Source organism: Gopherus flavomarginatus, chromosome 15 (genome assembly GCF_025201925.1).
Source record: "Gopherus flavomarginatus isolate rGopFla2 chromosome 15, rGopFla2.mat.asm, whole genome shotgun sequence".
Lineage (NCBI taxonomy): Eukaryota > Metazoa > Chordata > Testudines > Testudinidae > Gopherus > Gopherus flavomarginatus.
Window position 1 is genome coordinate 18,081,498 of NC_066631.1, and position 16,732 is coordinate 18,098,229.

General features: G+C 42.2%; 1 protein-coding gene across 14 annotated transcripts in view; it reads right to left on the reverse strand.

Annotated features, from left to right (window-relative positions):
• Positions 1-917: 917 nt before the first annotated feature.
• Positions 918-16,732, reverse strand: part of FBRSL1 (fibrosin like 1) — a 760,769-nt gene continuing 744,954 nt past the window's right edge. For 6 of the 14 annotated variants that reach the window (XM_050924090.1, XM_050924082.1, XM_050924083.1 and 3 more), the window contains 5 exons: positions 15,650-15,782; positions 11,211-11,294; positions 8,062-8,145; positions 6,732-6,966; positions 918-3,081 (listed from right to left, as the gene is read on the reverse strand). In XM_050924090.1, the coding sequence (XP_050780047.1) occupies positions 1,848-3,081; positions 6,732-6,966; positions 8,062-8,145; positions 11,211-11,294; positions 15,650-15,782 (1,770 nt within the window). In that variant the 3' untranslated portion in view covers positions 918-1,847. The remainder of the gene's footprint in view (positions 3,082-6,731; positions 6,967-8,061; positions 8,146-11,210; positions 11,295-15,649; positions 15,783-16,732) is intronic. The other 8 variants (XM_050924093.1, XM_050924092.1, XM_050924088.1 and 5 more) reach the window with 4 other exon arrangements.

Sequence of the window (16,732 nt, forward strand, 5' to 3'; positions counted from 1 at the left end):
CAGGGTGGCTGGGCCATCAAAGCATCTGAAGCACTATTGGTATTAAAGGGCTCAGCACATCTGTCGATAAACCATTAGCCTTAAAGTCAAGAGGACTAGCTATGACACACAAACACTCAACTACCTTTTTTCATCCAAAATCAATGTTGTATTTATCTTCATTGATCTACAAGGAAACTGAATGTTTAAAATTACAGGGGCGCAGGGGGGAGGTTGGAAGGGGGAGGGAGGGAAACGAGATACAGAGTCAAGGAAAGAAAATAGTAGCAGATGGCTGAATTAACTAGAGAGTAAAAGCCCAGGAAATATAAAACATGGATACTGAAAAATAAAATAAAGGATGGGGAAATGGTACAGCAAGTAAAACATGGCAAAATTTACATATGAGTGAAAAGTAAAATTTGAAATAAAAATAAAAATCATTCCAAAAAGCCAGTTCAAGGCAGAACCACACTGCAACAAACATTTGCTTATGGTCTTCATGTAATAGAGATAACACATCAGGATTTTTTTTTTAAATCAACCATTAGACTTTTTTGCACTCCTAAAATTCTACTTTGTCTTGTATACAGATTCCAATAAGAACACTGCACAATTAGCACAAGGGGTCCACGGAAAATTGTCCTTGCTTGCCAGCGAGCCTGCCCACAACATAAAAAAAAAAAAAAAAAAGAAAAAAAAGGAAGAAAAAAGAAAAAAAAAGGAAAAAAGAAAAAAAAATAAAGAAAGGGTCTGCCGCATGGGTACTGTGCCAGTTCCATCTGTTTTTGCCATCTTGAAAAGTAGGAAACCAAAATCTCCTCCCAGGAGCGTCTCTTCCTTGGTGAACTGTCCCTTGTGTTTGTACAAAAAAAATGCAGTCTTTTTTTTTTTTGTTAAACACAAGCATCCTTCTTTCTGTTCACATGCCATTTCCATTCTGTCTCCAGAGTTGCAAGTTGTTTTCTTTTTTTGGGGTTTTTATTTTTTTTTTTAAATCTTCCTCCCCCTAACATCCAGTAAGACCTGCCTCCAAGTTCTTGCATAGTTGAAGTATATATGCTGCACTGAGTGTGTATTTCTGACTGTGACAAGAATGAGTTGTAACCATGTTAACAAATAACCAGAGTGGTTCTAGAAACCTGTTTTTTTTTTTTTTTTTTATAAAGTCTACCTATGTTAAGAATTTAATATTGGTGTACATTTATATTAACAGAATATTTACAGTTTGTTTTCTTTGTTTGTTTTGTTTAAAACAAGAAGTCAAAAAAAATTCCTCTTAAATTTCTGCATAATATTATAAGGCAAAAACCAAACAGTTTTGTACATTATTATTATTAATAATAATATTTTAATATATATCTGTAACTTCGGTTCCAAAGTACCAAGATAAGTGATCAATTGGCCTCAGTTAGGGAACCTCACAGTGGACTGTAAGAAACTACAGTATTTCCATAAATAATACTTTAAGAAACCCTGGGTCATTTTCTTAAGGATCTGAGGCATTTTAAATGCAAATTTAACTAAAAGCAAAATTTCTCTTCTTTTAAGTGAATAAAGAGCACAAAATTAAAAAAATTACAAATCCATTAAAAATGTTTCTCACATTTGGGAAAAAATGTACAAACTTGATATTTTTAACTAATTTTAGCACAGAAACAAAAAAAATCAATACCTATATATATTAAATTCCCATTCTTAGCAACCTTCTTGTTGGAAAGTTTGAAACCCCATACCCCATTATTTATGGAACTGTGCTTAACTTCTATAAATTTTACATTAAAAAAAAAAAGGTTACAGCAGTGCATTTTGTAAAAGATTTTTGTTGTTCTATATACAGCCAAGTTTAAAATTCACCCTGTTGGGGACTATCGTGCCTCTACTTCTTTGGGGTTCCTAGAGGGGGAATAGTCCCTGGACTCTGAGTTTGTGAGTGGGGTAGTCCTGCGTGGGGAGGCAGGTCTAGTACTGCTTGCTGGTACCAAAGGGGGCGGGGCACTCAATGCTGCGGTTGGTGGGTTCCTATTTAAAATTCCATTGTGCATGGCAGTGGATGGACTGAGTCTGGGGTAATGCATCCCGCTTAAGTGAGGCATGAACGATGGCATGTGTGCCAGATGACTTTCGATAGGGGATGAGTGCAGGTGGTGCATTCTGGCACGTTCAAGTTCTTCCCGTAAGTGCAAGCGCTCCCTCTCCTCCACTTGCCGCAACCGCTCCTGCTCTCGGCGGGCTTCAAGAAGGTTTTCATGGTTATAGTCGTGCGGTTCTCTGTCTCTGTAAGAACGCTCATGGTCATAAAATCCAGAAGTGGTAGGGAACCTGTGGATGGGATCTGTCCGGAGCTGGAAGTCCATTCGACGATGCAAGTCTAAGCTCCGGTAGGCATCTCTCAGTGGGTCCCTCACTGGGTCCCAAGAAAATCCAGGATGTGGCAATCTCTCCCTTCCTGACAAAGGATTCATGCCCATGAGAGGGGTCATCATTCTGCTGCGGTCTAGAACATTCATGTTGTTCATCTGGTGAACGCTACTCATGGAGAGAGGCATTGTGGCGGCCATAGAATGGGGCAATGGTAATCCATGCAAAGAAGGTGGTGGCGGATGTTCCACTGTTCTGGAATGCTGTGAAGGTTCAGATCCCACCACCAGCACATCACTGTCCTCCTTGCGCTCCTCTTTGACCTTGATGTCATTCTTAATCTTCTGGAGGTCACTTGGAAGCTCTGACTTTCTCTCTATATCTTTGTTCATTAAATTGCTAAGTTTCAAGCTCTCACTTAGTGCAGGTTTGCTGTAGGGAGATACAGACTGAATTACTGGCTTCGTGTTGTCCTCGGAGGGTCTCTTATCATGGCTTGGAGTTTCCTTCCCGGGGGAACGGCTCTCTTTTATCTTGTGTTCTGTTATGGGCGGCTCTCTCAGCCGGTCAGGGTGCTCTCTCTCTGGTTCTTTGGACCTGTCCCTTTCACCAATGCTAACTTGCCTGATGGGATCGCTGGAGGTCTGAGCGTTGTTGCGGATGAGGTTGCTGATCTGATGGGTCACAGGAGCTGATGCCGGTGAGGATCTATTTGAATGTCTGTTTTTATCCATGAGATCCCTGTGTAAACAGAAAATAGCTTACTGTTGGTGTGTGCTTGTTTACACCAAACACCTACCCCAACAATGAACAGAACTATATTCTAGTCAATAAAGTATATGTTACTATTAAAACTGTGAGCCAACATAGACCTTCTGAAAATGAGAGACTGACAGCTTTGGCGAGCAGCAGGCATAGTAGTGTTAAATGCTGAGCACTATCTTGCAGCCAGCTACTCCAGCTATGGCTGCTCATGAGCACTTGTTTGGTGACTTGCAAAATGGAACATGAATATGAGAACCCAAGTCACCTTTCACAAGTGACCTTATCTCAATTTAAACTTTAGTCTCCTTAAGAGACAGGCTAGTGGAAGGCCAAAAGGATCAGTAGATTATTTAAAAAATATTTTTCTAGACTGTGCCAGCCAAGGAAGTAATCATTATGCTATCAATCAATAAATACAATTTATTACCTAGGGATATTAGCCATTAATTTTCTAAGATCTGCTTGAGTTACCTTGATAGCTGCACTGATGCCATGTATCCAAGACAAAGAAACTGCATCCGTTGGCAGCTTAGTCTTGAGTTCTATGCACATTTACACTAAATTCTTCATAAAACAAATCCATCTTAAACTCTCCTATCTAGGGGCTTGAGCAGCCTGGACACGAGACAACATTTTTCCTAGTTTTCCTAGGCAGCAGCAGATCTGCTTTTTAGTTCAGTTTAGCTGAGCTCAGTGCTGCAATTTCAGCAGTTATATAAGCTGATAAGAAAAAAATGCCAGGCACGGGAGATATATGCACATGACACTGATTGATCAGACTGCCTTTCAAGAAGGGCTGCTGTGAGGCAGACAGTTTAATGCACTGATGCTGACTAAATGAGGCAGGTCTCTCACACAAGCAGGGATGATATTCAATGTTTAGGAGTGGGAATGGGAGGCATGAGAGTGGGGTTGTATTCCCAGCTGTGCCACCGATGTGTTTTGACCTTGGACAAATCAATTAACCTCACTGTGCCTCAGTTACTCCCATCTCTAAAAGGGGAGGAAGGTAAGTAATGTTCACCCTTTTCAAAGCACTTTGTGATCTTTGGGTAAAAGGTGCGCTAACCACAAAGTACGGGACAACTGAGAAATTTAATGATGCTCAAACTTTCTGTTGGGTTACTGTCATGAGCTGAATTACTTTTGGTGAAAACTAATAGGTGCTCTTGGAGTTTTATGAATATTTATCTTCTTTTGTTTATTTTTCAGGGCACTGAATTTTGGCAAACCTTTGGTTTTAGTTCAGCAAAAGGTATTAGATGCTGTGGTAGACAGACCTGGTGATGTTTTTCGGTCAGTTAAGCTGATTTACTAATGGCCTGCCTACATTACGGACCCTATGGCATACTTCCATAGTGTAGACATAGCCTACACTGACAGACAGAGCTTTTCTATTGGAGTAGGAATACAGTCTCCCCAAATGATGGTAGCTACATTGACACAAACATTCTTTAACAATATAGCAGCCTCTGCAGCGGGGATTAGGTTGGTTCAGCTGTGTCTATCATGGGTGTGTTTCTTTCATACCTCTGACCAACATAGTTGTTGGCCTAATTTTAAAGTTTAAGCAATTTAAAGTTTAAGCAAATTAAACCTCTTTCTGGATGGTCTCACTCTGAAGTAAAGTAGTCTTTGTTTGCTTTAGTGAAATGAATTAAGCTAACGTGACCTAATGCCACTTTACTTTGAAATGAATGTCCAGATAGGGGTTTAATGCGCTTTAACTAATGCACTTTGAAATTCATACCTTTAGTTATTTTGTCTTAATTTCTTCCCATGCAGACAAACTCTAAGTTTATATGCAAATAGATTCTTCTTCCCCCTTACAAAAATGTGTGTCCGTAAATTGTATCAGAGACTATAACTCTATGCTATTTAGGATTCTGGGACAATTACTCCTATACAATCTTCCTGACTTTGGTGCATGGGAGTAAGAGGTCAGAATTTACCCTCGCCACTGGTGAGACAGACTGCATAAATACTTCATTACAAATGCCTTGAGCCAGATTTTCATCTCCAACTCACCAGGTCAAATCCGGTCTAGGGTGGTAATATCAGAGTTGTCAGCTGAAGTACCAGCAATACCCTCCCAGCTCAAAAATGTTCCAAGTAAACAGAAAGGCCCTGAAGGTCAACAAAATCTGACTGTGTGTAGAACAAGTGAAGGTGGAAAAGCAATTTCCAGAGTGGAGGGCCTTCTGTAGAATGTGCTCGCATCAGGCATACAACTCTAGGAGTAGTTGGCTAGTATCAACGGCCAAGGTAAAACACACATACTGAGTTAGCCACTCAGATAACCTAAGACACAAAGGGCGTGTTAGATCAAAATCATACACCTAGAAGACGAAGCACTAAGTGGAGTACAGGTGAAATATTCCACTCATCACTTTAAAAGGTTTTACCTACACTAGTACTGTTTTAAAACTCAAATTAATGGATTGCCCCTTAACATGAGTTCACTAATACTCTTGCACACGCTCTGCAGACATTTGCATTTACCTGGTTAGTATTGTGGGACAAACATTTGTGAAGTATCCAGACTAGCATGTGTAAACGTTAGTGGACTCAAGTTAGTGGGCAGTGCTAGCTGAAATTGTTTACAAGCATTCATCTCATAAAACTATCACCTCATTTTTGGAGCAGTTGGTACGCTTGGGCTCTCTGGTGAGATTGCTAACAGGATCCGAATGGGCCATGGAGCCTGAGCTCCACACCCTGGTCCCTCTGAGTCAGGGAAAGGAGCACAGAGGAGGGTTCCAGGCTATAAGGGACCTCTTCTGTGGATAAATGGAGTGTATTTGTCTGCAGATCGGTTCTCTTGATTCTACAGTTGACTATTTCCCTTGCAAGCCTCATGAGAGAGATACTGATCTGGTTTAGTTCTTTTAAATTTCTTTTTCACTGGGCCACTTTTTCACAGGAGTTGAAAACTGCCTGCCACGGATAATTTCATCTCTGAGCATGTTTCTAACAGAATTAAAATTGATGACTTATTGTTCACCTCTTAGTTTATGCATTAGCATCTTTGCACTAGGCCAGCAACAGCTAAAGAGGAATCCCACATAGGCTTTTTCTTTTCTGGATCCTGCCAAATCAATCTCTTTTGGTTTCTCAGCAACAGAATTGTTTGGGATTTATTTGAGATACCTGGCTAGACTGGAGAGGCATTGCCCTTAGCTCAGTGTATGGGAGTGAGAGAGATCAGATCACAGTATCACAATGCAGTTTGCAAACCTTTGCTTACCTGAGATGTTTTGAAAGACAGAAAACACCGTAGCCCACAGCAGCTCTCATTCACCATGCCTGTGTATTAAGAGCTGTCTAACGAGAGACACTTTGGGAATAGAGTCTGCCTGACAAATGGCCTAGTGGCAAGAAAGGACGGACTTGTTCACCATGTTGCCACAGAGAGTGACATTCAAGGATGGTCTGTTTGTTTCTGTCTTGCCAAAACATGCCTATGGCAGTGCTGAGTGGAGGAGGCGGCCTGTTGACAGCTTCAGAGAGAATTTGCTCACCTCATTCAGCAGCAGATTTACAATTATACCAAAATCAAGGCCATTGGAAGGGGAGTTGAAGATTAAGGGGTACAAGAAAGTGCCCAAAGTGTTCCTGCCACGTACCTCTCTTTCTCTCTGTCGTCTTTATTCAGTGAAAGATCCCTCTTCTCTGACTCCCGCTCCCGGTCTCTGTCATGGTTGGTTACTGAAGAGCTCCGTTCGGAATCCCCCGGCTTAGGCCACTGTGGAGGTGTCGGGAAGGAAGGTGGGGTTCGATGGAGTCTGTTCCATGGCTCGTGGGGATTATTAAAGCTCTGTAGGTTTGGACCGTCTTTGTGAGCAAAAATGCTGTTGTGAGCTAGAATAGTGGAGGGCAAAAGGGAACAGATTTTTTTCCTTCTTTTGAACAAGAGTTAAAAAATAATTCACACCACATTATCCCAAATAAATTCTGTAAAGTGCCAATTATAACCATAACTATCCTTTCAAGGCTTCTCATTTTGGGGTCAGGGAAAGCTCTTAGCAGGAAGTTTCAACCACCTCTGATATCTGGTGAAAGACACAGCAGCTCTTAAGACTGTTTGCGGGGGAAGCTTTAACTACAGATCTGAGTAACTCCTGTAAGGTAATGAGACCATTAACACCACGAGAGATGATTCAGAATTGCCCAGCTTCTCTTTCTCTCCCTGCCACCATGGGATCCATCACAACCAGTACTCACTAGCTCCTGTGGCTGACCTAAACTAAAAGGTTGCAGGTAGTTACAGCAAATCAGCTGCCTGCAGTGAGGACTCAGGGCCCTATTTGTTAAGGAAAGCATAGGTGATGTGTAGTTGTAATTTTTTTTTTTTTTTTTTTTTAAAACAGAGCTTGCCGTGGTCACAGGCTCCTTTTAGTATGAACAGTCACTTGATTTTTGTCCACCAATCCAGAATTCATCTCGTTCTGCATGAGATGCACATGCATGCTCCCCTACGTGTGTCTGCCAAGCATGCCTCACCTGCCAGTAATGTACTTTTAAAGGAAAATCCTTCTATATGTGGAACTTAAAATTCAGACCATGGGCACTGGCAGGAGGGGGAAAGCCTGCACAGCAATTTAGGAGAGAGATCAATGGCTGTTCTACTGCAAGTCTTCGCCGTTGAAGGGTGTCACTTTACATGCCAGTAGGGTAGTAGAGCTCAGTGGAGTTTCACGGCTCTGGCACCTCTAATAGCACACAAGGCAACAATCTTGAGCAGTGAAGAGATGCAGAAGCACAGCTACTGATAACACGTGACATGCAGAAAAGCTCCCACCGCAGAGACCTGGAAATCTTAGGTGCAGTGTTTTCAGATAGGATAATGGAGGTTAGGAAATAACTTTTTTAAAAACTACCACCAGCTGCTGTAAATATTAGCATGTGGCTTTTTTGGAAGGGATGTTTGTCTGCAGTAACCCAGCCAGTACTTACTCAGAGCATGACTGCCTAATCCTCCAAAGGCATTGCTGCCTAAGTTCCCAAGGCCGCTGAAGGTGCTTGACCTGCTAAATGGATCTGGAAAGGCAAACAGGGATTTAGCAGGCATTTAGCCAAGAATGTTGGAGAATGAAACGCACCCCTCCCCTTTTGAATGCTCTGAATCCAAGTAGGATTAGGTCAGACTTTAAGCTGATCCTCCTTATTGCGAGGTTTTTTGCACGGAAAATTCCCAGCATGTTAAAAAATGGAGAAGGGATTCAGTGCTTACTACACAAACAGATGCTGTCAATGTTTGTATGCCAGTCAGAGGGGAGCCAGAAGTTAAGTTCTAATAGCTGAAACTGGGGTGGCAGCTACAAAGCTACATGTGGCAATGAAGAGCTATAAACCATGTTCTGGCATGAGTGGGCCTTGCAATAACCTTGGGAGGACATAAGACGACTTCGATACACTTTTTGCTCTCCAGCTCCTTTCGGAGCCTACTCTGGGTTCTGTGCCATGTCACAGCGTAGACATCAATATAAAATAAAGCTCTGACAAAACCCAGCAGCCTTGGTATAGGATAACAAAAGGCTCCTGCATTAGTAACCCTACACCTGAGAAAGAGTGAGGCAAGACACAAATACCACAATGCTGCTAGCTGATATTTCGGCAGCATTAGACAGTTAGTGGAGGAACTAAACACAAAACCATTCTAGCAGGCAGGGGGTTGACGACTTATTATGACAATGCTTTTTGATACAGATGAACTTTCTTTGCTCACTACTATTATATTTCAGTTGCCTTGAAACAGGAACTGCAGGAACTTTGGTCATCTTGTTTCACTATCGCTTTTGTATGCACCTCTGTGTTGTCTGCTGCGTAACCTTTTCACAGACATAATCCTAAGCGAATCACTACGGACATCCATCCCTATAGCAAGAGGAGCGGTGCCAGGGTTTTTGGTGCCTTAGGCGAGGGTCCTTCCGCACTCCCGGTTGTTGGCGGCAATTCTGCGGTGGGGGGGTCCTTCCGCGCTCCCGGTCTTCGGGGCACTTTGGCGGCAGGTCCCGTAGAGAGTGAAGGACCCGCTGCAGAATTGCCGCTGACAACCCAGAGCGCGGAAGGACCCCTCGCCGCGGAATTGCCGCTGGGGGCGGCAAAATGCCGCCCTCCCAAATCCTGGTGCCCTAGGCGACTGCCTAGGTCGCCTAAATGGAAGAGCTGGCCTGTATAGCAACTATACACCTGGGCCTTTTGCACTAAAATTCCTTGTACAGAGCCACTAGTCGCAGTGAAACTGGGAGGGCTAGTGTAGACTAGGGGCTATTGTGTGTCAGCCACCTGGCGTTTTAGACCTGCTCTGAGTCAAGTTAGATGAGCGGTTGGCTAAAATGCCAGAGAAGGGTCTGCACTACCGCTACAACTAGGCTGGTAACCATAGTTGAGAAATGTTAGGGGAAAAGTGCTGCTGTAGAGTCAGCCTCAGAGGATTGTTTATCCTCACTCACTAGTGTGAAAGTAGACCACAGTCGTAAGGCCTTGCTAAGTCAGAGCACTAAGTTCCCTCACCATAGGTGCTGACTTTCCCTCTGCTCCGTGGGTGCTCAAACCCCATGCCTCGGCTCTGCCCCACCCTCGTCCCAATTCCAACCCCTTCCAAGTCCTCACTTCCTCCCCCGAGCATGCTGCATCCCCACTCCTCCCCCACCCTCCCAGAAAGTCCTAAGCGCCGCCAAACACCTGTAAGGCGGAAGGCAGGAAGCGCTGGGAGGCGGAGGAGCAGGGACATGGCACGCTTGGGGGAGGAGGAGGCAAGGAGGAGTTGGAGGTGGGGGAGCTTGGCTGCCGGTGGGTGCGGAGCACTTGCTAATTTTTCCCTGTGGGTGCTGCAGCCCCACAGTACCCATGGAGTCAGCGCCTATGTCCCCCACTACACTGCTACCATTAAATTCTGACCAGATGTAAAACATCTTAAATAACATACAAGAGCTGGGTGAACATTACAGAGGTTTCCACAAATACATCAATTAGAATTTTTACACTACTTGACTCCGTGTTTGCACCCTACTCTTGTACTGAATATTAGAGTGACTCGTTTCCAGAAATAGTGAATTTTAATTGAGTGTTGGAGAAAATTCAAAGAAAACAGGTTACCATGGGGTTTTTGCCCTGGAAATTGAATTCAAACAGGTCATCATAGGGCATATTCTGTTCACTGACTGGATGAGAGTAAGGGCTTGAGAACACATAAAAAGTTAGTACAGAATAAGGTAGGATGTGAATTTAAAGTGGAATGGACATTCCTGAATAACTCTGATTCTGAAATACAAATGCCTCTTTTCCTCAAATTATCTTAATCCACTTTGGAAGTGGATTACGCAAAAAACAGAAAGACACACTTATTCCTGAATAACTCCATGTGTAGAAAAACCCTTATTATCAAAACTAACCAACACAGCTTGAACTTTGAGTGATATAATGAACTGCTCACGAGCACTATGTCGAACAAGAAAAACTAATTTTGTGTATAATTTAGAATGAAGAAATTTTAGAAAATCAGGGTCTGCTTACAGCCAATTAGGGAACAGAAAAGCAAGCAAAATATATTGGATAACCGTTCATCCAGCTCTAATAAAAAACCCAGCCAAGAACTTAATAGGTGGGAAGGGATGTGGGAGAAACACATTTTAAATTATGCTTTGTTTGAGATATATTTTGCCAATGATTGGAAGTGCTAAATTATCCTTTTTCTTTTGATCACCTTTTGATAAGCCTCCTAATTTCTAATTATTTATCCATCTAATAGCACAAATTCTTATTGTTTCTTTGAGCCCACCACACACACATTTAACTGCAGACTGGAATAAACCTTTACATCTAAGATGTAAGTGAGCATGCACAGTGGCTTATCATGGAGTTCCACCTTTCTGAGACTCTCCATCCATTGGCAGTGGAGGCGTCTACTAAGCCTGCTGACCTTAGGAAGTAATTTGGAGGTGGAAAAACAAACGGTATGTTGGGGGAATATTCCTACATAGCTTCTGTTTCCTGTGGGGAGTTAAGTCCCCCTAGTGCTACAGTATCTCAGACACTGCTGATCCATGGAGTCAGGGGATGAATTAAATAGAACAATAAATGTGAAAGCAGTGTTTACTTACACTTACCTGCCAAATGGCTAGTAGGCAGGAAGCTGCTGTGATGAGGCGAGGGTCCAAATGGGGTGGTGGCTGGATGTGCAGCACCTGTGACAAGGGAGTGATATGTTTTTAATCCAGCGATGCGTAAGTGTTTAATATGAAAAGCCAAAGCTCCTGTCCATCAAGTCCATTAGGTAGATACAAAGGCACGCGACATACTTAAACACCACAGAGGTAGTATTTGAAACCTAGTAACGGGTAGAATTTCTTTCCCTCTTCCCTAAATCAGGGCAAGAGAAAGGGTGAATGTAAGATCTTGCATCAAAATTTACTAATTCTCTGTAAAACTCTGATCTTGATGCCTTTTTATAAAAGATTCATGTAGCATGGTCATTTATTTCATTGTATGGATCACCCAAGGTCATCACTGGGCTGGGTCACCCAAGGTCACAGAGCAAGACAGAGACCATTCTGAAGTGGGACAGCTGATGGAAGGATGCATGTGAAGCAGCACAACACCAGTCATCCCTATCCCAGGGTATTTGCCTTGAGGTTCCCTGAATGCATGGCGTGTTACATTTTGAGACTGGCATTAAATCACATGAGGTTCCCCTGACCATTTATTGTCGAGTTTGGTGATGTTGTCCACTGCCAGCTGTGGAGCATCACGCCAGACTTTGCTGAGTTGCTGGGATTCAAGGTTTCTGGGACCTTGTCTATGGTAGAAAGTCTTTCCTAAAATTTCCCATCATGGCTAACGGTTAATTCAGCTCAACTGGTGGTCTCAGTGGTGGGAGACCTAGCTTATATAAAGGCCCAGGCAGCTGCCATCATTTTAAACACTAGGTTGAGTAGGCCAGCTCCATGCAGGGTTAGATGACACGCTGTTTAAAATGCTAGTGACCACTTGGAGGCCCTGCCTGTGCTAATATTCCCACTATTGCAGTTGAAATGCTGGGAGATTTTTAAGACAATCGTTTAATGTAAATATACCCTCCTGCCTTGCTCAAAGGAAACAAAAACATATCTACCCCTAAAACCAAGCTGTTTTCCACATTTTATTATGAACTAATGGGACTCCACTAGGCACTGACAGAACCGGCACTTTCTTGAGACCAGGCTTAGCTGTGCCCAAAATTGACCAAGAACTTAGTACCGCCTTCAGGTGCAGCGCTTTATTGCTTACTTTTCTCAAGTTGTACTGTAAATGCAGTCAGTAAAAAGTTAACTTTCCCACCTCCATTAAGACTGGAATAAGAAATAGGGTCTGTCTACAGCACTTGGTACCCACAGGGATATGACACTACTAACAGTTACAGTGGGGAGTAATTAAGACTTCAGAGCAGAAACTGCTACCCAAACATGGCCAATCCCCACCTCCCTAAAGTGAATACAACTTAGTCCAAACCAGGACATGGATGTACCTATACATTATCTGTGGCAGGAACTGGTGCACAGAAGATCATTGTTAAAACAGAGTGATGTCCCATGAACATGAGCAGACTTTAAAGCCCCAGAGACAGACATGCGAGTCCCACACCAACTTGGGCACTGCAAACCTAAGCAGCCAGAAAATGAATTAAGGAAACTTAAGAGAGACCACAGCAACGAAACCTGAGGTTATCTATAAACATTCCAACTGCTCCACTGCTTCAAGATGGATGGAGACTGTCATCTATCTAATCCTTTAAGATTTCAGAAGATGTATAACGGATGGGAGATTTCTTCAAAGGAGATGGCTTACAAACTCAACTACATGGGCTGATAATAAAAAATCCTCTAGAGAAAGCCAGGAGCAGCACTGTGGGCTGTCAGGTAGTTATTAAATATAACGTCTGCCAGGCAGCTGAACATTCGTCCTGAAGACAGGTGGCCCTAAGATAACTTATGTCTCCCACAGTAACAAGGCAATGCCGCAGAACCAATGATTCACACCAACTACGCACTTGTTCAGTCAGGTGAAAAGAATGCTTCAGATACTGTAGAGTAAAAGATTTATTTATTCTTATATTACTGCTGCAATGTTTGTTCACTCTGCTGTTCTCTGATAGCACACTTTACCTAGATTTACGGTTTGATGGCTGTTGTGATTAATATACTCACAGACTAGTTGGTCTAAGTTATTTATCTCCAGTTGAAGTAAAGGATTCTATTAATTTGCCTTCTTTAAACAAATCTATTCTATGCTACTTCTCTTCTTGCTTTCGTTAAGAGATAAGCTTGTCGTTATTAAATCATTAGAGATCTAGATACTTCTCAGGCACGTCTGCTTCCTTTAAAGAAATGTCAAACATACTAACTGGACAGCACTTTTGCTGCAACAGACCATTTCTGTTTATGACCACAAACTGTACTATGATACAGACCTTGCGGCAAAACCAGAGCTCATGTGGGCATCTTTAAAAACAACAAGGGTTTGATTTGAAGATAATGGGAGGAAGAGCAGCTCCCACAGTTAAACTAATCACTATGTATACACATTCACACATAAAGACATCACCATAGTATCTGGGCACCTGTACCAGACACATACCTATGCAGCGTGCATCATACAGCATAAAAATTTTATGATGGGCACATTGCTTATGTTTGGTGAGGTCACCAGTCACTCCCCCTTTGTAATTCACATCCACAAATCATTGCAGACAGATAAACAGGTCCCAGTTATGCAGGCTGAAGGCTACCTAAAGCCGGTGTTTGAATCTTAACTTGATGCTGGATTAGTTTTCTTTTTAGGATTTGGGCAAAAAGTCATGCTTCTTTTAACTACATGAATTTTAATGGGGTTACACTGGGAATAAATTTGATTAAGTTGGTCACAAATATACACAAGTGATACTGCAATCCTTTGCTCTTGATGGGAATTCTGTGCCAAAAAATTACTTTTTCTGCAAATTCTGCAAATTTTTACATATTTGATTTGTCAAAATAAAGCAATATAATCACACCAGTTTCAATTATTTTGGTAATTTATTTCAAAATACCTGTCAGCAAGTATGTCTGCAACAATACAGACAATAAAAAAAACTCCACCAGAAGTAGAGATAAAGACACCTCTACCACAACCCAGTTCCTGTTTCTCTGTTATGCTTTTGCTGGGTGCCTCGCTCTGAGTGCGTCACCTGTACCAGCTGGACATATCTTGAGGGAAAACTACCCCACAGCCCCCAGACAGCCCCGAGCCCAGAAACTCACACCCCCCAGAGATCCAGATTGAGGAACAGCCTAATGCTGGGTCCTGGGCTTGTATGCAGTTTCCTGCACGCTGCCTCCTTCCTTCAGTATGTGCTGGGAACCCCAGCTACCCGGAACTCTCCAGCTCCCACTCCCTCCTCCCCCACCCCAGGCAGTGTCCTGTATTTGTGAGCTAGACAGCCAGGCTCTGCTGGGTCCAGCAGTCCCTAGTGGTGGCCAGCAGCTCTGCAGCACCAATTCTGCAGGGAAAAATTAAATTCTGCACAGAACATTAATTCTGCACAAATTTTGCATTGTGCAGTGGCATAGAATTCCCCCAAGAGTAATCCTAAAAATAGAGTAAGGTGAGGAAAGAAAAACACCATGTAAATTACCCACTAGTTAATTATATAAACTAAAATTATATTCTGTCATCCTATCCAAGTGCACAGCTTTCACTGACTTCAGCTAGAAACTGCATGCCTAGCTCTGAGGGCAGACTTAGATATATAACAAACGGAAATAGTCAGAAGCGGGTTGGGGGAAAGAAGGACCATAGAGGGAGAAGAGAGAGAGTATTCTGCAGCAGGAAATATTCCTGAATATAAAACAATAACCATACACAGTAGAACATCAGAGTTGTAGACTGTTTCAATCAGAGCTAGTGGGAAGAATTCAATGTGGATTATATGATTGTAGATTATATGGTGTTTTGGTTTAGGGGAAAAATATATTTTAATGAAAAATTGTCAACACTGAATTTTTTTGTTTTCTGTGATTTTTTTAATCAAATGTTACTGAAACTTTCTGTTCTTAGAAAACCATGTTTTTAATAGACAAAAAACAAAAATGTGGGGGAGTATAATACAGCATGGACAATTTAAATAAAACAACAGAAAATGGATCCATTTTAAACCCTCTGTAATGGAAACAACTGAATTTTTTTGCAAAATCATTTTTTGACCAGCTCCATATAGCATGTTAATCTGGCATGTGGAAAACTAAACTAAAAGCTAGTTAGATAGACCCAAATTCAAGAAGCAATTCCTATCATCTCTTGTCTTGTGGGGTAACATGTATTTCCATCTGTATTAAAATAGGAAGACCCAGAAGAACAAATGGATCTGTTCTAAAAGTACAGTTTACCAATATTCTCTAATATTTTCAAACCATTATGCAGACTAACATTGTACTGCTTTAATTTTTGATACATAATAGTGAAAGGGGAAAACATGAAATCCATTGAGTGCTTGACATTTCTGCAAAAATGATAATTCTCTCCTTACCTGTTGTGGAAAACAGAGGCCTGGCAAGGTCTTGTGGGTAATGGAATCCTGGAAAAATTCCAGGGGCAGGAGGTCTGCTGAACAGGTCAAGTTTACCGCCTATGTCTAGCTTGTGGGGATCCAGCTGCATCTGCTGTCAAAGGATACAAGAACAATCTCATTATATATTTCCCTTCCTTATGGGGAGAAGAGAGAGTTCAGGCTCACTGCTGCTTAGTACTGCCAGGGCGAGTCAGTGAGTGTGACGGCAGTGTCTCTGGTCAGATACCGTAGTCATAGTCTGACAACATCTATAAGGCCATTTCACTCCACAGCTTCTCAGCTGCCTGCCTCATTCACATGAATAAGGTCTGAAGTGAGCTCTTAGCCCCACAGCATACACAGCAGAGCATGCTACATGATACACTAAGTGCACTGCACCCTAGGATCAGTCTGCAGTCTTGACCTGACAAAAAACATTCCACAGGCCGAAAGCTACAGAAAGAACCAGAAGCCTTAAGAGTTGACGACAGAGTTCTGTGCTTTGTTGCTCCAGTCCAGAGACAGCGAGAGAGAGAGAGAGAGACTTTCTCAGACTATTCCTTTTCTACAGCTAGTAAGCACCAAATGAAAGGGCTAGGAAGAGAGAAGAGATGTGGAGGAATGAAGAAAACTGCTTCTGAGACGCCGGATGAGATTTTTAATCTTCTCCTCGAGTATGCAAGGCTACTAGCAAAGAGCCAGACTGATACATTGACAAACTTCACCTATGCTGAGAAAATAAGTCTTTTTCTAAATGTACAGCTGAAATGATACTTTCACGTACTAAAATTTACATTTGCCATTTTAATGGCATTAATTAAAAAGCCCCAAGTGAAAGCAGTATATATTCATTAACAACTGGATAAAAACTAACTGTGGAGCCATGACAAAAAAAATCACTACAGAGATTGTTTTACTGTGGTATCTGCTATTCTAAGTGTAGGCACCTGGCATGGGGAATGTTGAGTTTGTAATGGCACCCAATGTACCTAAGCTTGTTACCTCGTCAGTTTTTAAATTCCCTCCCATCCCCCCACAGAATCAAAGAAAACCCATCCACCT